Source organism: Chrysochloris asiatica, unplaced genomic scaffold (assembly GCF_000296735.1).
Source record: "Chrysochloris asiatica unplaced genomic scaffold, ChrAsi1.0 scaffold00246, whole genome shotgun sequence".
In the NCBI taxonomy this organism is placed as follows: Eukaryota; Metazoa; Chordata; class Mammalia; order Afrosoricida; family Chrysochloridae; genus Chrysochloris; species Chrysochloris asiatica.
In genome coordinates this window covers 1,732,827-1,756,212 of record NW_006408764.1, presented here as the reverse complement: position 1 = coordinate 1,756,212, position 23,386 = coordinate 1,732,827, and the positions used below count along the sequence as shown (strand labels likewise).

The window sequence follows — 23,386 nt, the reverse complement described above, 5'->3', positions numbered from 1 at the left end:
GACAATGAATATGGAAGATCTTTGAAGAATTAATGCATTTGAGTTGTGGTGTTAGATAATATTAAAAGTACCACGGACTGCTAGAAGAACAAACAAATCGGTGCTGGAAGAAGTGAGTACAACCAGATGCTCCTTGGAAGCCAGGATGGAGACTTCTCTCATATTTCAGACATATTATCAGGAGGGACCAGTTCCTGGAGAAGGATAAAATTGGTAAAGTTGAAAGTCAGCGAAAAAGAGTAAGATCCCCAACGAGATGGACCCCCAGTGGTAGTAGCCATGGACTCAAGCTTAACAACGATTGTGAGGATGGGGCAGGACTAGGCATCCACTCACAGCACCTAATAACAGATAAGCCTTGAGTGAGTAAAGGAAGGCAGGCATCCAGCTGAGGGAGACAACTTAGACACAGTTGTGAGGCAATCGACTTTATTTTACTTTTTTACTTTTTTCCTCAACCCAAAAAGTGAAGATTGAGAAAAACCACAATTTAGAGAGGTTCTAGGGTTCTTAAGATACCAAAATAAGTTTATTTGGTTTAACAAGTGACGAAGTCACGCTTCCTGCACTTGGCTCGCGCAACTCGCAAAAGCTCAGAAAGAGGATGGGTTCCTGCCCCGCCCTTGAAGAGCTACGATATCCGCCGGTCCTAGCTGTAGGGCCGCGGAGCTCCAGGCTCTCTGTTCCGAATCCACTCGGGGCCTAGCCCCGCCTGTAGCCTGCTCGGAGCCCAATCAAGAACTGGGCTGTACCTTTCGTGAGACTGGGCTGTCCCTAGCTTCGCCCTTCGCTCCGCCCCTGAGCCAATCACTGGCCCCAGATCTACTATGGCCCCGCTTCCAGACCCTCCTCGGCCCAGTCCCGGACCCATTTCTCTACGGCCCCGCCCCCGGCCCGCCCCACCGTCGGTGCGCGGCGGACGGGAAGGCACCGCCCGCAGACGCTCGGAACTACCGACCCGAGAGCTGCCCTCAGAGGGTCGGCAGGGGAGCCGAGTGGGTCGGGCGGGGCCGAGCCGGGCCGGGGGCCGTGTTGGGGCCGGACGGCGGCCAGGCTGGGCGAACGGCGGGATGGGCTGCACCGTGAGCGCCGAGGACAAGGCGGCGGCCGAGCGCTCTAAGATGATCGACAAGAACCTGCGAGAGGATGGCGAGAAGGCGGCGCGGGAGGTGAAGTTGCTGCTGTTGGGTGAGACTGCGCCTCATGCCTGGAACCCCTAGTACAGTCCAAATCCGCAGACAAGAACTTGGAACTCCCAGACAAGAGTTTAGAACCCCTAGCTCCGACCTGGAACCGTAGCCCGGACCCACGAATGAGCGAACTAAGTCTAAACCCCCAAATCCCAACTCAGCCACCAGCTAGCTTTTCTTCAGCATCAGCTGCCCAGAACCCTACTCGACCAGTCACTCTTGTTGAACAGCCTCTCAGACCCCCAGAGCTCCTGCCTTGTCCTCCCATCCTTCCCAGAACCCTATCCGTCCCTACTCTCAGGCTTCACCGGTTCTTTCCACCCATATTCCTATTTCTTCTATTTTCCTATTGTGCTTGAGCATCCCTGCACCTTCCCTAGGCCCCACTCCCTCCCTCCTACTCCATCTGTGTCCTATTCCTACTATTATAGGCTTTATATCCACCACCTGTGCCTTCCCACCCCAAGGGACCTCTGGAGTGAGACCCTATGACTGCTCACTGGCCGTCTTTCCATGGGAACCCCCAAAAGTGCAGAGGCCCTTCCTCTCTGATCCTCAGGTCCCTTTCCTCAGGCATTGCTGTTTTTCCTCCCCTAAATCCCCTCCCACTCAGCGCCTTCCCAGATTCCCCCACCCCTCCTGCACTAAGTGGGTTGGGCTGGGCACTATCCAAGCTGGATTGGGCAGACCCTCGGGGTCTGGAGCGGGCCCTCCTGGCTAGGTTGGGGGAGGGGGCCGCGTTTTAAACCTCCCAGGAGGGTTCTGGAGGATTCCACTTGCTACGTTTTCAAGTTTCTAAGCTCCATTAGAACTAGACCAGCGAGGTGGGAAGTGGGAGGCCTGGATGGCTAGGAAGTAGAAAGGAGTGGGGAGTGGGAGTTTCGACTGCCAGCCTCCAGGTCTGGGAAGATGGTGGCTGCTCAAGGGATTGGGGGGAAGTGGAAGTGGTGAGACAGCGACATATTGCTGCCCCTGCGGGCCTGCCGAGGAGATCTGCTGAATGGTGAGGGGCTTCCCAAAGCCCACTTCAGGGCCAAAGGGCTGGGATGTAGCTTCTGGGAGAGAGTGAGCCTGTGGGATCTTGGGACCCTGTGAGAGGAAAGTGGTGGACCAACTGAATGAGGAGTTGGGGGTTAGCCGGGGGCAGACCAGAATGTGTGGTGTGGGCCCAGTGCATGTTCCTGTTCAGCCTCCTACTGGAAGCAGGTGTGGGGCCCAGTGGTTTCATGGTTTCAGAGTCCCTAGTTTCTGAAGGCCCCTGCTTTGGCGTTGGAGGCTGTACAGTGTGCGTGTGGGGGTGTGGCCCCTCGGCCTCAGAGCCACTTTTATGCCCCAGGCTATGAAAAGCTGGGGCTTTCAGGTAGTATCTATGGCTAGGGTACAGTGTGTTTGTCCATCTTAGGCATATCTATTGACTGTCCCTCAGGGCTTGGCCTCAGGGGCACAGCCCCAGAGGTTTCAAAATGGCATCCGATCTGTAGCCTCAGCGGGGAGGAAGAGAAGGGGCGGGAAGGGGCGGCGGCCCAGCCTCCTGGGCTGCTTTGCGTTGGGCGCTTGCCTTCTTCCTGTCTTTGCTGCTGCGATTGCGGCCACAGTGAGTGGGTGTCGACGCAGCGAAATGCCCGTCGCTGCTGCCTGCTGGGCCTGAGGAGGGTGCTTCCGGTACGGCTGCCGGGTGCTGAGCCCAGAACCTCTATTATGGCGGCCGAGGAGATGTGGGGCAGGCTCATGGGACAGCAGTGGGGAGGAGAGGTGGATTTGGGGCTCCTCTCCAGTTATTACCCCTAAGAAGAGCCACTGTTCTGCCGACCTTGCCCCTCGAAGCCCAGCTCTGCTTTGGGGGCAGGCCGGGTGGGATCTGGCAACTCTGCCCACACTGGGATGGCAGCAGTCTGGTACAGGGGCCAATTGAGCACTTTCTAACTTGGGAACTCAGTCCAGCCCTTCTGGCCGCTGTGAAATGAGCTTCCTGGGTTTGAGCCGAAGGGCTGCCTGTGTGAGAGTGCCTGGGTGCAGGTCAGGGAAAATAGGGTCTCATGTTTTGAGTGTGGGGTGGGGACTAGGATCCTGCAGAGGGGTGCACTGCAAGAGTATGGGAGACTAAGCTCCATCTGAATTTCAGGATCTTATCTGGCAGGACTGCCTGGGAAAGGGTCACTGTTGTGCCTTCCCCATCCAGGTGGTGGTGGTTATGTGCTATGGAGTCGTTTCCGCTAGCGACCCTACACAGGCTTTTTAAGGCTGTAACTCTTTACGGGAGCAGAAAGCCTCATCTTTCTCTCGAGGAACAGCTGGTAGTTTCGAACTACCGACCTTGAGGTTAGCAGCCCAATTCCTAACCACACTACTCTATCAGAGCTCCTTTACAAGATGGTAATGGGTGCCCAACTATGGCCAGTTCAGACTGCTGGGCACCTGTCCCACGTAGCGGACAAGACTGTCAAAGCAACGGGACTCAGGTTGGGCACTTGCCAGTCTTCCCTCCCAGTCAGAGCCACGCCTTTTGTCCCACCCACGTAAGGCTGTCTCTTGTCCTGGGTAGCCTTGCCAGTGGGTGTGTGCAGTCAGCCACTGTCACTGGGGCAGAGGCAGATGTGGTATGAACTAGCAAGAGGGTTTTCACTGGCAGCTTGGTCAGGGGAGCAGAGGTGCTGATACCAGCCCAATTCCAGGGATATCCCCACTCCCACCCAGTTCTGCTTGGCCGACCAACAAGGCCCAGGTGGAATTTGGATTTTGGGATGGGTACTTGGTATGGCTCTGTAGGGTCAGCACTTGACTGCAAACCACAAGGTTAACAGTTGAAATCCACCAGCTGCTCCTTGGAAACTACAGGTTTTGTAGAATTGACTCGTTGGTACTTAACAACAACACTTAAGAGAAAGAAAATTGAAGCTCTTAGAGCAGAGATGGACTGTGTGGGCTGCTGCCTGGCAGAGAAAGGAGAGAGAATGCTCACCTTGAAGTCTTAAGGGTATGAATACAAAAGTTGTCTGCTGCCCCTGGACCTTTGTACCTGCTCTCTCTTTACTTGGCATGCTTTCCCCCTGTTTCCTTTGAATTTACTCCCAGTAGTTTGTTCTTTATGACTTTGCTTAGGAATCTCATCCCAGGATGCCTTCCGTGACTTCCCCTCTTTGCTGAGGCTGAATATATATAGCACCTCCTCTGGCACCCAGCTCTAGTGCTTCCCCCATCAGAGCCTAGTATCTGTTTGGGTCATAGCTGTCCAGCCTCCAAGATGGGCAGGGCTGGATCCTGTTCATTTCTGTGCCTTTTATATCCAGCATGGAGCCTGATACCTACTTTTTGATCAGTTTATTGGATGAGGGATGTGTCCTCTGAACTTGGTCTTGAGGATGATGAAAATGGAGTAAGATGGTAGGCACTGAGCCACAGTCTGGTATACATGGGCAGATGGCAGGGGCTCGGTGTAGGGCTGATGACCAAGATTGGGAGAGAGAGACTGAGACGAAAAGTTCTTCAGACTGTTTCCTCTTGGTCCCACTACAGACTACAGCTGCACCATGAAGCCCAGACTAGAACACTGTCACAGGCTGTCACTGCTACCCAGGGGAGCCAAGTTCTGGGCCTGACCCATGCAGACCCTGGAGAGAGTAGGGCTCAATTAGATTTACCAAAAGAAAAGGAAGAAAGTTTTGTGGCCTTTGTCTTGTCTCTGTCTCCAGTAATAGGCCTGGCATACTATAGGTGCCTATTAAGTGTATATGGAAAGAATGACATTATTTAGCACATCTATGAACAGGACTTAGCTTGTGGGGAGAGGAATAAGCATAATTTTGAGGCTACCACTTGGGGCCTGGTCTAACTGGAGATGGGTTGGGCTAGCCTAATATCCTAGCCAGCCAGTCAATTGGCTCCTGCTGTGTGCAGACCCTCAGTCTGGCTCTACTGGGCACACAGTATGCGGCTTTCTGGCAGTCTTAAGAGGTTAGTGGTGCCTGGAAAGGGTGGGCTTCCTGGAGGAGGAGTTTTATGGGTGCTAGGGTTAGACATTGGAGGCAGAAGAACTAGCTTAGCAAAAGTGCAGGCTGGAAGACCTGGCCTACGTTTCCAAGCCTTTAGCTGGGTGTTCCCTGGCCTGAAGGAAGAGGACTCCCCTTCTTTGGATCCATCTTTGGTCTTACAGACCTGAGTTTGAATTGCAGCTTCTGCCAGGAGTCTACTCTCCATCCATAACCTAGACAGGACTGTGCATTGTAGGGATTGTATACTTGGAGAACCTTGTCCTGACACTCAAGCCTTGTTGTTGTTGTTGTTATGTGCCGTGGAGTCGGTTCCGACTCATAGCGACCCTGTACAGGGTTTCTGAGGCTGTAAATCTTTACGGGAGCAGAAAGCCTCATCTTTCTTCTGCGGAACAGCTGGTAGGTAGTTTTGAACTGCTGACTTTGAGGTTCACAACCCGATTCGCAACCACTATGCTACCAGAGGTGCGAATTGGGTGAGTGACCCTCTGCTATACCTGCACAGCTGAGCGTTTGGTGGGGAGATATCTCCCTAACCTAGAGATGGCCTAGCCACAGTACAGGGTCCTGGGTAACTTCCTCTCCTGCCCTCAAGCAGCTGCTCATAGCAAATGGGGAGACCGAGGCACACAGTTGAGGTCACTGGGAGTGACAAACTGTCACAGAGAACTTAGGCCTGATTTCTGTGGGCTGAACTGCCATCTTGAGGCCCTAGGTTTGGGGGTATGACAGGAACTCTGCCCTGGGCTCCAGGTGGGCTGGTACCCAGTCCTGGGGCCCCACAGCCTCAGTGTTTTCTCTCGCCGCTTTCACGATCCCAGCTGGAGCTCATTAGCACTTGAATGGGGGCTGGGCGGCTTGGGCCTGGAGCCTCTTCTTCCCACCCCTCCCCCAAGCTGGGTGAAGCTTTGTCTTCAAGATTGAGCTAGGCTGGCTCTCCCACGGTAGGGGGTGAGTGGTGGTGGGAGGGGGTCCAAGTCATTTCTGAACCTCTGCTTGTGTCCTGCCTAGTCCCTCTGGACTCAGTCCCTCTTGTTACCCTAGTGTTGGCTGAGCAGCTTGAAAAGTCTTTGCTTCTAGGGTAGAAGTGAGAGTGGGTCCTACAAGAAATACCCTAGAGCAGGGAAACATTGTGACTCAGGTGGCTTCACAAAGGAAGTGATGGTAGAGCTCAACTGGGGGCATCCTGGGTGGCATTGGGGGGGAATCCCTAGACTGGATAGAGCTGGTGGTGCTAAGGAACAGAGATGGTAGTGGTAACCCACGCAGCTGGGGGCCCAGGGCCTCCAAGCCAAGTCCTGTTTGAGCTGTGGTATAGGTATGGTCAGGGACCCCTTTGGGCCCTGTCAGTGTGGTGATCATGGGATGGCCTGAGCTATAGGGGTACTGGGTGATATCACTGGTGCCTCAGACCTTTGATTGTTTGGCCAACAAGTGGCAGTAAGCAGTGTTGGAATTGGAATCTGAGTAGGTCTAAGCTTCTCCCATTGTGGGGGTAGGCACTTTTGGCTGCTTGGGCCACAGGCATTCATCCTCATCCTGCACACCCTCCCCTTGACTGGCCTCAGGTGTGCCTTTCTTGGTATCTGTCTCTAAAAGCCACCCATTCTCTTGGCAAGAGCAGAGGTGAAGGAGGCTAGACTGCCTGAGCTCTTAGCACTGAGGGACCCAGGCCTACCCCCAGCAGAGGCCAAGGCAATTTGTTCCAGAGCCAGAGTACTGCCTTCCCAGCCCCGTGTACTGAGGGAGGCAGGAGTGGCAGATGGAGACAGGGCATAGGTCAGTCTTCTGTCTCAGCTTCCCACACTTCAGGGTAGGAAGCCTCACTTAGGGGTACAGTTAGAAGGGAACAGGGTCAACAGGTTCTGGCCAGGCCATGCTTTATGGGCTCTTCCTAAAAAATGTTGTACACATTGGGTGCCTGGGGGGAGGGCCTTTTGATGGTGGCCTGGGTACCTGATGTTCTCAGATAGCCTTTCTCTCAGCCACAGGTGCAGGGTGGGGCCCTGTCTGTCCCTGCCATCCAGCTCCTGAAGCTCTTAGTAAGAACTAAACCCTGACCCCACCCATCACCCTTTTACTGCTGCTTGGGTTGTGGCCCCTCTTGGTGGTTTGAGAGGAACATTCTTTCTGTAATGATCTAACATTTGCTGCTCCTGGCCTTCAGAATTGGCCTTCTGTGTGCACTTAGAAGAAATTAAGTTGGAAGGAAGTGCCAGTTAAGTTTGAGCTAAAGCCTGAAGATGAGATTATTGCTAGGCTTGTTGGGGAGAAGCTGTCCTACTGACTTAGAGCTTTCCAGGATCACCAAGGCTGCTGCAGCATCAGGATATGCAGAGGTGTTTCAGTGACAGCACCTACTGCTTACTGGAGGGAGAGTTAGTGAGTGCTGAATGGTAGGCCTGGGCCTCTCAGGGAAGTGGTGTCCACACCAGAGGAAAAGGAGGAAGCAGCTGGAGGAGGAGGAGTCCAAAAGAGGAAGAAACCAGAACACTGCACAGTGTTGGGGGATGAGCCCAAGGCCCCTCACCTCAGGCTTCTGTCATCTGAGGGTCTGGAAAGTGAACCTTACCTGCTTAGGTTCCCCTACATAACCCTGTGGACTGCCTTACAGATGGTCACTGGGTTAGGGTCAGTCCAGGCACCACTAGCCCAGGATCTCAGAGAAGGTAGTGCCTCCAAAATGGGTCCCAGCCTCCTCCTTTGGCTACAGGAAGTGGTGGCTAGGAGAGGGACGTCAGTGGGAGGGTGAGCAGGAAAGCAGAGGACTACACTTAGATTCCTAAGCGGCCATTGCCCTTGTAGGCCGGAAGGCCAGCCGGCAGGCTGAGATGAATGCCCGGAAATGGAGCAGCAGCCCTGGAATTAGCTCACTCTGGGTTTTCCCTGCCACACTGGGCCTCAGTTTCCCCTCTGGTGACAACAGCCACTGTCTCTAATTAACTCTTGATTATTGTACAGGACTGGACTTGGCTAATGTGGTTTTGCTTTGTTTAACCCTGTGCAGCTAGGGGATTGCCTTACACTTGTTTCACTGATTGGGAAAGTAAGACTTGGGAACATTGCTTATCTTAACCAATAAGTAGAGAGAGGCATCAGGATATGACCCAGACGGTGACTCTAGATACCTGCCTCTCACTACTGTATCTCCTTGGGAGTGGGTGCCTGGCTGGCAGGACTTGGTCAGTCAGGACTATAGGCAGCTGGGGCAGATGCTGTGAGTGTTGATATGCCTAGGAACCCTGCCTCTGGGTGTTCCAGTTTCCCTTTTAAGAGATTGAAGGAGTCCTGGTGTGGTGCTGTGGGTTGCAAAGCCGTTTGAACTGCAAAGTCAGCGGTTCAGGCTCACCAACTGCTCCTCCGAAACCCTATACAGGGTTGCTATGGGTCAGGATTGACTAGATGGTACTTAACAACAACATCTGCCCTGGAGGGTGGGACCTAAGAGTCTACACACGAATCTGTCTTCTTCTGAAAACCAGAAATCTGCTGCGATCTCACCTTGTTAAGTGCCATTGAATCAGTTCCAACTCATAGTGACCCTGTATAGGATTTCCAAGGAGCGGCTACTGGGTTTGAACAGCCAACCTTGTGGTTAGCAGTCCAGTGCTTATCAAATAGTGCCACACCAGGACTCTTATTATATTAGCTGCCCTGTTTTTACTTCCCACTCCCCACTCCCAACCCATGTCCCCTCATAGGAAAGCTCATGTCATAGGCACTGTAAGACTTTACTTTTCCCAAACTTAACATTAAGCTTGTTCCTCCCCAAACTCCCAGCTGGCCTTGGTGCCAAAGTTGGAGGCACTTAGACCAGGCCTAATGAAGGCCCAGAGTCTACCAGTCTAGGCTGGGGTCCTGTGAGCCAGATTCTGACTCTGGGAGTTATCATGATGACTGAAGGGAAGAATGTTCCAGTAGAGGGTTCTCACTGCTGTGGACAAGGCTGTGGTGGGCTCGTGTGTGGTACTGTGTGGAAGCTGAGTGTGGTCGCAGGGTGGGTTGATGGTGGCACGGGAGGTGGTAAGGCCTGTTCCCTGTTCCTCATGCTCTTTGGCCTCATCAGAATCTTGAGTTTTGTAATCTAGTGGGGCTTTGCCATCCCCCACAGAGGCTCCCAGGGTTCTGCTCTGTGTTGTCAGGTCAGGTCTTAGAAGGCTGTGGGGTCTGAGAGATGCTTTGAAGAGCCAGAGCAGCCTTTGGGGGAAACATCCAGGCCTGTAGGTCATGAGCTCTTGCAAAAAGCAGATACCAACACTTCATGTCCTAAGGAGCTCAGTCACCCATCTCCTTCTCTGTATGACCTCAGACTGCTCACTTCCCCCTCTGTAGTCCATGATTCTCTCAGCATGGTTCTTTGGCATATAGGCACAGGGACACTGCTGGCTTGGGCTGGGTTCTGGGGCGGTTTGGAGTGAAGCATCTCAGGGTCTTGGGCGTGGCACATTTCCCTGAGGACTACATTTCACATGGGCATACTGAGGCTGAAGTACTAAAAAAAAAAAAAAACAACTAAGCACTTCACCCACACAGTGATTCAGAAGAGAGGTAGGGATTATTTGGGGGTCCTGTGAACAGCGAAGGGATGCCTAAAAGGAGGTTTCCAGGAAGAGATGTGCCAAATGGCCCAAATCCCCTGGCTTAGAGCTCGGGCTCTGGCACCTCCTGGCTCCTGCAGTGTGGAAGATTTGTATCCTAAGGGTTTTGGGGCCCCCTTTCCCCAGCCCTGGCTTTCCTCTCAGTGCCTTGATTTCCCTGTGTAGTGGATGAGGCCCCAGAGGGAAAACACCCACCTATGAAAGCTCCCTCTGAGTGTGCACAGAGATCCCAGGCTTCAGTTTCCTTTATACAGGCCCCTCAGTCTGCAGTAGCAGCAGACCAGGTTCAGGGCTGGGGGCGTTGCGTACAGTCCTGAGGCCAAGACCATCAGGATCCCCTGGAAGTCACGAGACACAGCACAAGTTGGAGTGTGGAAGGCGATGTCTCCCTGCCCCCCCTCCCCCAGTGTCAAGCTCAGACTGAACTAAGGGGGTGTGCAGGGGCAAAAGAGCAGCACCTGGAGGAAGGAAGAGATGCCAAGAGTGGGGCCTAGAGAGCCTTTGTCTGGCTGGGCACTTCTCCCCCCTCCTCTTCCCATTGTTCTTATTTGTTGGGGTCTGAGAGACCTAGAAGCTTCCCAGGCTTGGGAGGGGTTAGTGTGTGAGGGTACACCTTCTTTTGTAGCCACCCCTAGCTGAAGCTGCTTGGTGGAAACAAAATGCTCCCAGCACTGCTGCCCAGCCCCCACCTCCTCTGAGTCTCTGGCAGCTGGGCTCCCCCTGGTGGTATTGGGGCCTGAGACCTTGGTGCTGCAGAGGAGGGAGGGGCAGGGTAATGGGAGCTGGGAACTGCAGGCCAGAGACGTGGCACCTTCTGGGGTGGGTGAGAGTGGGAGGTGGTATCTGGCTGCCTTTGGGGTGGGTTTCCTAGCACTGCCTCAAATGCTTCACTAGGGTGGACACTGGGTTTGTGGCAGTATGGGCGGGCCTGGTGCTGTGGGTTTGAGCTGGACTGCTGCCCAAGTCTCACAAACAGCAGTGGGTGGCCCCCACTGTGGTCCCAGACACTCTGATGAGAATTTGCCCTCGGGCCTGCCACATCAGCTGGCTGCTCCCTGAGTCCCATGTGTTCTAGGGGAGCCCACTGGCATGGGGGCACTCTGCAGGGAGGGCTTTTATATCCAGCCTGCCCAGCCTTCTAAGTTATGGAGTCAGTGAGCAGTGTTTGGGTAAGAAGGAGGTCCCAGCTATGTAGAGCTGTATGGAAGGAAAGAGACAAATACAGGCCAAAAAGTCAGCAGAGGACTAAGTGGCTCTGACTCCTGACCCCAGGCCCAGCAAGGAACCACTACAGTCTGAGTGGCTTGTTAGCCACTGTTCATTGTTCTTCACCTGAAATGCTTCAGAAACTCCACTTTAAATGAGATGGCCACAGCCTCCCAATCTGCTAGGTGTGGTTGCTGTGGTCTGCAGGAAGTGAGATGTTTGGGATAATATGTGTTCTTTCTTTTTTAAAACTTTTTATTGTATGTATTCTTTCAAGGAGTCATTAAGTCATGCTGTTGGATAAGCACTGGACTAGTCAGCACTGGACTATTAACCGCCAGGTTGGCTGTTCATACCTACCAGCTGCTCCTGGGAAACCCTATACAGGGTTGCTATGAGTTGGAAGTGACTTGAAGGCATGTAACCAACAACAACATTCTTTAGAAGTGTAGAAAAATAGTGGTAATAGCTTTTATTTGAATACTTCACATGGGCCTGGAGCCAGAAGGAGAAATTCTCACCTGTGTCCCAGAAGGAGATAACAGAGATGTCCCATTTCACAGATGAGGTACCAGGGTGGAGTACCAGGAAGTGGCCAAAGCTCTCAGAGATGGCAGAAAGGACCAGGGCATGGGCAACCAGACTGTGGGAGGTCTGAGTCTTCCTGGAGGAGAGATCTGAATGTGAAAGATGAGCTGGCTGACCACAAGGGGTTTGCTGAGCTCCAGCCTGGCAGCTTGTGCAGAGAGGAGACTGAGACCCGAAAGGACAGCAGCATTTCCGGGTCTCGCTGTAAGACAAAGCCTAATCTGGGAAGGAGAGGATTCAAGAGGGATTGCTCAGCAATGTCTTGAATGTTGGGACTGAGGAAAAGGTCAAGCAGTAGAACCTGTGGCCCCTTGTCTCCCAACTACAGAGTATTTGTGGCCTTGTTCCACTGGAGCTCAGCACTCCTGGGGTGGAAGCAGATGTTGTAGCACAGAGCATCAGCTGCCAGCCAGCAGATTACAGCCATTACTGCCTGCCTGGTGTGGGCCCATCAGCTGCCCTGCAGAGCAAGGGCTGCAGAGATTTCTTCCTTGATGGAGAGAGGTGTGATTGTGGTCATGTGCAGATCAATCCAGAGAGCTTTTGTGGCTTCTCTGCTCCGAGAGAGTTGGGGATGAAACACCTGGTGAACCCCACTGCCTCCTACTGACCGAGTACCTCTATCCAGCGCCTTTGCAGCAATCCAAAGCCAATTGGCAAAGCTGGGTGCAGGGAGCTGGGTGAACCCTGAACTACTGCCAGCTGCTCTGGTAGAGGCCCCAATGGAAGAGGGGACCAGCTGGAGAAGTGAATAGTGAGGTTGTCCCACAGTCCCAAGGGCACCCCGCCTTTCCTATTCTACTCTACCCAGGCATGATGTGGAGGCCTTGCCAGACTCTGCCCCCTAGTCCCCAGCTTATACCTCTGACTCTTCCTGGTGTTCCAGGCTAGGCTAGGCGTGCTTCCTGCCTAGCTGTCAGCACCACACCCTTGTTCTGCCACTCACTGAATCATAGTTGCTGGAAGAACAAAGGGACCACTCTGAGCCCAGAGATGGAGACTCCTTGGTTTGCCAGCCTGTCAAGTGGGGCTCTTTCCACAGTGACTCCAGCATTTTAACTCTCAGAACATGAGAGGTTTTAGGAGAGAAGACCAACCCAGTGAGAACAAGGAGTTACAAAGAAACAAGTGTCTTGGGCCCCAGCCCAGCTTGCTCAGGTACTGCCCGCCTTGGTGTCTGTCAGGTCTACTGCTGCTAGGAAAATCATATGCAAAGCAAGCATGCACCATCATACCCATCCCTGGGCAGGAATGCAGGGTGATCATAGTGCCAGATACCCTCTCCACCTTGCATGGCCATACCAGGGAGACTGATGTCTCAGGTTGACAAGGATCTAACAGCTACACAAGAATCCCACCTTAGACTTCAGCTCTGCTATACTCTGGGCAGCATCCCTTTCTGATTCTAACTGAGGATGGCATGGTTAGACCCAGCACTTTGAGTCCTTAGCTCCCCTTTCCTCTCCCTGACACTCTCATCCCTTGTTTGTTGTCTGCTCCTGGATGTGCTCCCTTTCTTCTCCTTTGTTGGGAGCAAAAAGTGACAAGACCAGCAGGTGGTTCCACAGCCTTTGGGTTCAGTCAGGCTATTGCTGCCCTTCTCTTGTCTTCCTTGCCCAGCCTCAGTGGATATTTTGGGCTCAGTTGATGGGCCCCATAGAGCAATAAGTTAAGCACTGGTCAGCACTTCAGCTCCACCAGCCACTCTGTGGGAGAAAGATGGGGTTGTCTTTTCCCATAAAAGTTTGAGCCACAAGAGTGGCAATTCAAACTCACCGGCTGCTCGTTGGAAATCCTATACAGGGTCGCTGTAAGTCAGAACTGAACGACAATAACAACAAGGGGCTTGGAGCAGGCAGGCAGGCAGGGGTCTTGGTGAGGTCTGCCACCCTGTCCTGGTGTCTGCTGCTGTTTGGAAAGCACTGCAGAGGCTGGGACAAGAGGCCTTCCAGGAAGGAAGGAGTAAACCCAGTGACAAGTCCCAAGGACTCTGTGGCCCAGCCACAGCACAGGACACCTTGGACTGCTCTAGGTGGTACTGCATGGAAGTCAAGGTGGGCCATCCATAGAGGAAATTTTCACTATGTGACCTCAGCCTTTCCATGCCTCAGTCTCCTCACGAGTTAGTTGAGGCTGAGAACAGAACCAACCTCTTAGATGATTGCTGTAAACATGAACTGACTGTGGATGTGATAGATAGGTGTAGAACAGCTTCTGGTCTCTAGTGGGCGCTATGCACAGTTTTACTGTTATTATTTCTGCTGATGTTATTGTTCCTGCTCGTGTTAGTTACTTTGTTAGCCTCTTCATCCTTTGAGATTGTCTAGATTAGCTCTGAGGGGCACTGGGCAGGACCAGGGTCCCCAAGTGTGACCCTGCTCGTTCTGCTTACCCACGTGCTGAGGGACAGACTTGTCATAGTGGTGGGTTGAGTTGCTCAGAGAGACCCTTGTGATTGGGGTGGGCATGCTCAGGAAAGGGAACAGCGTGGGCAAGGCCTGGAGGTGGCAAAAGGCAGTACTTGCAGGTAAAGGTGCGACTGGAGGTGCTGGGGCAGAACAAGGGAAACAGCGAGGGCAAAGGCTGGAGTATCCCCACCCCACACATCTTGCAGGCTAGGGAGATGGAGCTCTCCTGGTCTTCTCCTTCCCTGTACAGGATCCCTGGGGAATGCAGTTTCCTGAGCTGCACTCAAAGATCTGGCTGTTTGGGGTGGTACATGCAAATCGGCTTTTTAACACCAAGGTCATCATCCTGTAGGATCTGAGCCACATTTTGAGACGGGTTGGGCGGTACCCACATGTCCTCCTACACTACTGAATTCTAGTTGTGTGATCTTGGGCCAAGGCATGATATTTGTGAACTTGAGTGTGCTGTCTATAAAATGGGTACAGAAACAGTATCTGCTTGTAGGGTGACTATGACAATCACAGAAGAGAATGCAGCACTGGACAAGGAAAAATATGGATGGGGGACTCTGCCAGACGAGGATGAAGGGTACAAGAGCAACGCCTGAAATGGCTTGAGTCTACATAGGGTTGAGGTGGTGTATGTGTATTCATGTGACATTGTTTATCTCTTAGTTCCTAGTCGATGTCTGCTCTAGGCAGACCTGGGCCCAGTCCCTGGCTGCCAGGATATACATGAGGGTTGTCTGGGCCTTGGGCCATGTGTTGGAGGCAAGAGTCTGATGCTGGACTTCAATCTAGAATGCAGGGAGGAGGGGGCTGCTGCCCTGCTGCAGTATGCAGGGCCCTTTCCCAGCAGCTCTGTACCCAGGCACTACTGTGGCCAGCATGCTGTGGGAGTAGCAGGGTAACTCCTGTGGAACTGGCCTCAAGTCTCTGGCCAAGGCTTCTGAACTCAGCTGGGCAGTGGAGCTTGCGGAAGGCCGACACCTGGAAAGAGTTTATCATAGGGTCCAGGTGGTCCAGGTTGTATTGACCACAATACCTTGCTAGCCACAACCCTAGTAGCCTCATTACCCATTAGACCAACTGCCTCTATCTCACGGTGCCACTGATGGGGAGGGTGAGTTCTGTCTCCCGTGCTATTGGCTGGACTACTGGTTGTACTGGGCCTGCTTCCTGACTGCCTATGTCCTCTGTTCCAGGTGCTGGGGAGTCAGGAAAGAGTACCATCGTCAAGCAGATGAAGTAAGTACTGTGCATGGGAGTCATCCCCTAGACCTTGCTTGATTCCCTGTTCTCCCATTCTCCAGCAGGTAGACTTGGCTGCCTCCAGTTATGGCTCAGCCAGTCTTGGTCAGGACCTCTTCAGAGGCAGTCATCCACCCTCAGGTCTCAGTGGTTCAGGGGTAGTTAGTTTTCCCTCTGCAGCAATTCCTTACAGACCTCAGCAACCCCAGTTGACCATGGGGGGGTCCCTGCACCTTGTGAATTCTAATTCATAACCTCTGGCTGCCAGGATCATCCACGAGGATGGCTACTCAGAGGAGGAATGCCGGCAGTACCGGGCAGTTGTCTACAGTAACACCATTCAGTCCATCATGGCCATCGTCAAGGCCATGGGCAACCTGCAGATTGACTTTGCCGACCCCTCCCGAGCGGTATGTGGACTCTCCCAATTTCCAAAAGGCTCCATAGCAAGGCTTATCTTGAAGGACTGGGGAATACCCCAGCCTGGGCCCCATTCCAGAGCTTTCCGTGGCAGGCGGGGTTGGGAGTATGCTCCTGTGGCTGGCTGACCACTTACCTGCTGTTCTCAGGATGATGCCAGGCAGTTGTTTGCACTGTCTTGCACAGCCGAGGAGCAGGGCATGCTCCCGGAGGACCTGTCCGGCGTCATCCGGAGGCTCTGGGCTGACCATGGTGTGCAGTCCTGCTTTGGCCGCTCGAGGGAGTACCAGCTCAATGACTCGGCTGCCTAGTGAGTGTCCAGGGGCCGGGGGCAAGGAGGGAGGTGGTGTTTCCACAGAAAGATCTTGCTGCTTTATGAAGTCAATAGTGATCAGCCTTGGGGTTTTTTGTTTGTTTTTTAATGTTTTATTGTAAATTGAGTCAAGGTTTACAGAACAGATCACCAGTTTACACTCAACAAATCATATATACTTTATCTCAGTAATTTCAGTCTCTTTCCCTGAGGTTCTTAATTTCATTCCATCCTCCTTCCCAGCCCTTCTAAACTTTGTCCTTAGGTAAATGTTGTCCTTTTGATCTTGAATAGTTGACCATTCCATGATGAGCAGAAGCCTTAGTAGTTTTTGGTCGAGAGTGGGTGGCTTGTGCTCCTTATCCCCTGCAAGCCAGTTGAGTCTGATCTGTGCCTAGAGGCAGTCATTCTAGAGGGCATTTGCTTACTCCACCTGCTGGGTACCAGACCCTGTGCAAGGCTCTAGGGACACAGCAATAAGTGGAGCAGACAGGTTCCCAAGCAGGAGCTCTGAGCAGGAGAGGCTTTCAGGCAGGGGCGCACCACACAGAATCCTGGGGAGAGGGCTGGAAAGCACACAGGTGGGAGAGGCTGTCTGGGAGGTGACAGATGTACATGTAGATCGGAGGTGTAGACTCAGTTGGGCAATCACAAAGGGTTTCAGAGGCATGACAGGCTGAGCCATTTGGGTCCAACCCACAGAATTATGTTCAGAACTTGCCTTTAGTCCCTGCCATGACCCAGGCCTGGTTGGTGCAGGATGTTGACAACCTTCACTGATTACAGGACAGGCTGGTGGCCTGGGTCAATGGCCACATAGCTTTGGATGGTGACACCCAGGTAGACTGCCATCCCTGGACTCTAACCTTCCTCTCCTTAAGTCAGTCTCTCTGTCTGGAACACCTTTCTTGCTCCTACTGCCCATCCAAATCCGAGCTGGACTGTGTTGAGAGTGGGTAGGAGGAGGATCTTGCCTGGCCGTAATTCCTGATTGCCGCCCAATCATATGGACATGGCCCTCCGCTCCCCCCAGAGGCTGAGCTAAGCCTCCCCTGTTCTCTCTGTGTGGCCTGTGTCCCATGGTGAGAGTTTACACTTTATGGGAACTGCTGAAACAAAACCACATGTGGGGCCTCCCTCACATTAAAGAGACTCAGCCACTGAGTCCTAGAGGCAGGGAAGGGCAGTGGGTCCCACCAACCATCATTGTCATTGTTCCCTTAGTGCCTAGGCTACAGTGTCCCCAAAGGATGGTGACAGAGCACTCCCAGGCCACTAAGTTCTTCATTTATTAAGTACCTTCTGTATGCTCAGCACTCTTCAGGACTTAGGAGCGAACACTGACCTTGATCTCTGAGGCAAGTTTGTGCATACACAAGATCATCTGGGGTAAGGAGGAGATTGGAACCCTGTAGGGAGAAGGGATACTCAGTCCCTCTTCACAGTAGTTCTCCAAGGATGCAGTGGGCAGGGGGGCCCTGAGGCAAGCCTGCCTGCTTGTGAGAAGAGGGAGGATGATGAACCTAGTAGCCACCAAGGTGGCAGGACACAGTATGCAGGTCACAGCACATGCGTCATGGTCCCCCATGGCCCTTCCTGTTTTTCTGTTCTGTCCCTGTGCCTCTGAGGTAATTTCCTTCTGGCCTGGCTTGTTGCTGGTAGAGCCAAGGGCTGGCCTCAGCAGCCCTGCCCCCTTAGGATGGTGATCTCTGCACAGAACAATGGCTGGAGACCTCAATCCAGCCCCCAGGGCACAAGCCAGTATCTTGAAGGAGGGTCCCTGGGCCCAGTAGGAGCAGCACTAATGCTAATTAAGGGAGCTGGTAATGGGGGGCCCCAGGGACTCCCGCCAAGCAGGTGTTGATGCCCTATGGAACCCAAATTTTATTGGGTGCTGGGCAGGGAGCCCACTGGACCTGGCAGGTCCCAACTCATCCAGTGCCATGTCAAGGGACTGTGCCAGGCTGCTCTGTCTGCATTGGGTGCCGTAATTACACTGATTAGCATTCCAAATCCCTCATTGAGCTAATTTGTAGGCTTCCCCCCCCCCCGCCACGCACACACTCTTGCTTGTAGCTCTGCCACTCTGGATTCTGTCTGAGACAGGCCTGGCTCAGCCCCTGGGTATTGTGGGCTGCCTGGCCACAGAGCCACACCTCCTTATAGGCCAGGTAGCCCCCAGTGCCCAGGGGCTGAGCCAGGGCATTGCATATATAAAAATTTTTTTAATTTTCTGCCAAATTTTATAATTTGTGGGCCATACAAAATTATCAAGTTAAAAATTATTCTGCTGTATTTGGTCAAACATTTCATTAACTCACCCCCTAATATGATAGTGTGGCACTGCCAGACAATGCGCTGAATCATAGGTCAGTTTGAGCTGCTAGTCGGCAGTTCAAACCCACCAGCCACTTCTTGGAAACCCTGTACAGGGTTTTTATGAGTCGGAACCGACTCAACGGCACTTAACAATGTGATGGCTGGAATTAATTTCATGGAACTTACATGGCCTGAGGACCAGACATTCCTCACCCCTGTACTAGGCCCATTCCACAGGTTTCCTCACTGGAAATCAGGGCACTGCCTAGAAAATGGGATAGGAGGGAAAAGTCTTTGTCCAGTTTGCCTGAGATCCAGGTAAGAACAACCTCCACTGACCTGCCTACCCCCTTCCCCCCCTCCACCTCCACCCCAGCTACCTGAACGACCTGGAGCGAATCGCACAGAATGACTACATCCCCACCCAACAGGATGTGCTGCGGACCCGGGTGAAGACCACGGGTATTGTGGAAACGCACTTCACCTTCAAGGACCTACACTTCAAGTGAGGGGGCATCGGGTCTGGGTCCAGGGTGAAGGCATAGTTCAGGACTACCAACCTTTGGGTTGAGAGAGGGAGGGGCCTCATTCCAGAGTGTGCTGGTGGCTGTGTTGGGAAGAAGGAGCTCATCTAGGATCCTTCAGCCCCACTTGGATTTCTGAAAGGCTATGTGGTTGCTAGCAGCTGATTCTAGGAAACATGTTCTTACCACCTAGTGGCCAGGATCTATACCTTCCCTGCCAGCAGGTCATGGGCTTCTGACCACATCTTTGATCCTGCAGGCCCAAAACTAGGGGTGAGGTCGGCAAACGTAGACAATTCCATGGAGATAGCTGCCCTATTCTAAGCAGGCCTCTGACTGCTGTGTGCCATCCTGTTAAATGGGTCAGGCATTCTCCTCTAGTGCTCCCTTCCATAGAACTCAGGCAACCCCATGTCCACAGGATGTTTGATGTGGGTGGTCAGCGGTCTGAACGGAAAAAGTGGATCCACTGCTTTGAAGGTGTCACAGCCATCATCTTCTGCGTGGCCTTGAGTGCCTATGACCTGGTGCTGGCTGAGGATGAGGAGATGGTGAGGGACTTCTGGGTTCTGGGTGAGATGTGAGGGGCCAGGTGGGGCAGTGGCTGGTGCTCACACCCTGCCCTGCCCCCAGAACCGCATGCATGAAAGCATGAAGCTGTTTGACAGCATCTGCAACAACAAGTGGTTCACGGACACATCCATCATCCTCTTCCTCAACAAGAAGGACCTGTTCGAGGAGAAGATCACACACAGCCCCCTGACCATCTGCTTTCCTGAGTACACAGGTGTGGGGGCGGGACCTCGGGCTGGGCAGGGCCTATTCCTAGAAAGGCAGTGGTGGCAGGTGGTTCTTGGGCGCCCCCTGCTGGTCAGAAGGGTAACTGTGAGATGCTCTTGCAGAAGCTGCAGCATCTGTTGCTGTGCACCATCATTCACACCTTTAGGGCTTATTACTTGCTCTTGGGCTCATGACACACTCAAATGTGTACCCTTGTACATATGCACATGGGGATTCTTCACTCACTCAGGCCCATTTGTACACTCCCATTGTCATTCTGTGCACACTATATGCTTGTCTGTTCACATAGAACTTTGTTGTACATGTAGGATAGGGGTCTGCCTGTCACATGTGAAGTACATGTCTTTGCCATCATGTCCCACAGGGGCCAACAAGTACGACGAGGCAGCCAGCTACATCCAGAGCAAGTTTGAGGACCTGAACAAGCGCAAAGACACCAAGGAGATCTACACACACTTCACATGTGCAACCGACACCAAGAATGTGCAGTTTGTGTTTGATGCTGTCACCGATGTCATCATCAAGAACAACCTGAAGGACTGCGGCCTCTTCTGAGGGGCAGCAGGGCTTGGCAGGATGGTGAGCCAGTGGGGAGGAAGGGTGTCAGGCTGAGGATGGACCAAAGTGGGAAACAACAGTGAGTCCAGAGGGAACAGGGCGGGAGAAAGAAGAGGGACTAGGTGACGGTGGTGAGCATGTAGTTGGGCACAGCAGGAGAGCAGAAAGCGAGGAGAAAGGAGCCCAGGGTGGCAAGTAGAAGGCACTAAAGAGGTACGCTAGGTCAGTCTGGATCAGTTCTGTCATGTGGTCCAGACAAAAAAGTGCCTGGATGTGTCATGGGACTGGACTAGAGAGAGGGCTGTTCCAACCTTCTTCAGAGAAACTCTTCTCTTTTACCCACCGACCATGTACTTAACCTGAAGTAAACTAAAGCTACAAGCCTGATTGGCTGGGTGCTTATTCTGAACTACCTTTTCTGGCCCCACTGGCCTTGACAGAGATGGGAGTGCTGGACTCGCCTCCTCCATGTACCCAGCAATAGAAACTTGTACTTTTGTAGCTGTGTCCCTGATAAAATGGGTAGGTAGGGAAGAGGAGAGGGGTCATTGTTTAGGCAGGCTAGCAAGGGAGGAGAGGCCAACTACACTAGCTACCCCACACCCACACCCTGACTGTCCCCCTACCTGCAGGACCACCGCCGACTCTGCTCCCCCTAACCTGAGGAAGATGGGGGAAAGAGGACCACGCTCCCCACCTGGCCCCCTGACCGCTTCTCCCTTCTTTCCTGTCTCTGCTCTTGGCTCCCCCAACCCCTCTTCTCTAAAGATTTGGGGGAGAGGTTTGTCACAGGCCTCCCGATTTGAAGCCTGCCCTTAGCTGAGGTGCCTGGAATGGCCCCGGTACCTCCTTCCTGGGCATTTGTTCTGATTTTTACCCATTGTCTTATTCTGTGATTGGGGTGGGGTGGGGGATGGGTGGGGGATGGGGCAGCAGGGGAAGCCCACGCTTGAGTCTCTAAGGCCTATGGTTGGAGAGACCTACTTCTCCAACCTGGGACTCCTGGCTTCACCTTATTAATACCAGCCCCCAACCCAGCTCAAGTCCACATGTTTACAGGGAGCCTCCTACTTTCCCCACTGCAGTCCTCCTACTCTAACCCTACTGCTTGGAGGCCCCAAAGGAAAAAGCACAAAAATCGTGAGATCCCACCATTCCTGGAGACCACAGTCCACCTGCTCCTTCTCGTAGCTTTTTAAAAAAAAGAAAAGGGAAAAAAAAAAAGTAGAAAACTTTTTAGAGAAAAACTATTTAAAACTGTCAGGTCTTGACCAGCTCCTACCCACTCCCATGCCCTCCAGTGATTCCGTGCCTTGAGTGTGTCTGTGTGTTTACACCCACCCCTCCGCTGGCTTTCCCCGTATGGGGACAGCACTGTTGCCCTGCCCTCCACAGAATAGGGTTTCAAGGGCTGTTCCAGACAACTGCCAACATCACTGGGGGCTCCACCCAGTGGCCCTGGGCCCTGGCTCCATTACCCTAAATGTAGCTCCTTAGCGCTAACCTAGGAACCACTGCTGCCTGCTGAGGGGCCAGGCCCCTCGTGCCCTCTCCCCAGGCCTGAGTCCTTCAGCATTGAACACTTCCTTGCTTTTTTCACATGTTTTATGGAACTGTTCACCTGGTTTGAAATAATAAAATGTAGAAAGAAAGAAAGAAAAAAAAATTCCATGTACTGCTTTGTGTTCTTTCCTGAGGCAGAGACTGGCCCTAAGATGTGCTAAGGTGATCTGAAACCTCACCTATGGCAGGGCCCAGTGCACTGAGCTTCCATTCTCCCATTTCGAGTGGGCAGTTTACATGCTGGGACCTGTGTCTCAACCCCTATATCCACCTCTTACTGCCACCTCTATAGCCTTGGGTGTGGGGCAGTCTATATAGGCCTGACTAGGGCATCTGAACACATTTTCTACAAGAGGCTGTTCTAAGAGGCACTTCCTCACTGGGAGCAGGAGGGACATTAGTATAGAAGAAACACATGACCAAAGACCCACAGCAGTGTGACTTGCTGGAGGTCACACAGTCAGAGGCTGCAGCTCCTGACACACCCTCTCCCAGAACTGGGGTTCTTTGGGCTTAATTCAACAAAAAGCTGGAGATAATGAGGATCTTTGAGTCATGTTTGGTTTCTGCTAGAGTGTTGCTCGCCAAACAGGGTCGGGGAGTGAGTATCAGACAGGTAGCCACACTTCAGCCTGTGTTAACAGGTCCAAGGGCTCTGAAGGCCAAGGGTCCCAAGAATGAGAAAGGCTATGGGAAGCGCAAATGCATTGTTAGAGAAGGAAATGGCAGGAGGCAGAGATGCCTATGGGATGGATCTGGGATGCCAGAAGAGTGCCATGGATTTTCCCACATAGGCAGTGGGGATAGCAGCAATTATGGGCCTTCTGTAGGTTAGGGGTGATGCTGCTAGTTACAAGTTCGGGTTCAAACCCATCAGCTGCTCCGTGGGAGAAAGAGGAGACAGCTTCCATAAAGATTTACAGTAGTGGAAACCCTACTTGGGTCTCTCTGTTGGAACCAACACGATGGCAGTGGATTGAGTTGGGTTTGGCCAGTGAACAGTAGTGATTTCAAGAGATCTCTAAAAGGAACGTCCTGTCCCAACTGCGGGGCTATTCTGCCTCTAACCGCCAGGGGGTGTAACAGCACGCGCTCGGGCCCCCGCCAGGCTGGTGGGGATGAGCTGACATCATCGGGTGCCTTGGAGGGGAGGCCGCGGGGCACAAAGGCAGCTTTGTAGGGCCCGCGGCAGAACAAAGCGGACTGGGCCGGGGGCGTGCCGGGTCGGCGCCACGTAGGCGAGGAGGGTAGGATGAAGGAGGGGTGGGGTCGGGGACCTGGGACACCGCCCCCGCACACCTGCCAGTCCCCTGTGGCCCGGAACCGAATGTTGGCAGAAGATGAGAGGCTGCGGCCGCACCGTCGGAAAGAGATCGACGCCCCCCCTGCTCCCGTTCCCCATTGTTCCTCGGGCCCTTCCTGCTACCCTTGTCTCCGAGGGCCGACGGGCATGAGAACAGGATTCCGCACCCAACCCAGGCTCCCCGCCTTCCTGCAGCGGCTCAGGCCCTGACGCAGACCCTGTTGAGGCCCAGATGTGCTGGAGGGTGCTCCAGTGCCTTGATGCCCGCCCAGCGGGAAGTGGGATCCGGACATGGTTCCTTCCTTCCATCCTGGGAGGGAGCTCTGCACAGAAGGACCATTGAAGACATAACATT

General features: G+C 53.2%; 1 protein-coding gene across 1 annotated transcript; it reads left to right on the top strand.

Annotated features, from left to right (window-relative positions):
• The first annotated feature begins 963 nt into the window (after nt 1-963).
• GNAI2 (guanine nucleotide binding protein (G protein), alpha inhibiting activity polypeptide 2) lies at nt 964-21,082 on the top strand. The gene is made up of 9 exons (XM_006873579.1): nt 964-1,188; nt 15,185-15,227; nt 15,499-15,640; nt 15,800-15,960; nt 18,659-18,787; nt 19,228-19,357; nt 19,440-19,593; nt 19,972-20,186; nt 20,798-21,082. Exons 1-8 carry the CDS (start codon nt 1,071-1,073, stop codon nt 20,160-20,162), a joined length of 1,068 nt encoding a protein of 355 aa, XP_006873641.1. The 5' UTR covers nt 964-1,070; the 3' UTR covers nt 20,163-20,186; nt 20,798-21,082.
• The last annotated feature ends 2,304 nt before the right edge of the window (nt 21,083-23,386 follow it).

Excerpts from the sequence above, each read along its gene's own strand:
- GNAI2 (XM_006873579.1), top strand. The coding sequence starts at position 1,071 with ATGGGCTGCACCGTGAGCGCCGAGGACAAGGCGGCGGCCGAGCGCTCT. Across the intron at positions 15,641-15,799 it reads TTGCCGACCCCTCCCGAGCG|GATGATGCCAGGCAGTTGTT; the intron begins GTATGTGGACTC and ends TGCTGTTCTCAG. Across the intron at positions 15,961-18,658 it reads CTCAATGACTCGGCTGCCTA|CTACCTGAACGACCTGGAGC; the intron begins GTGAGTGTCCAG and ends CCTCCACCCCAG.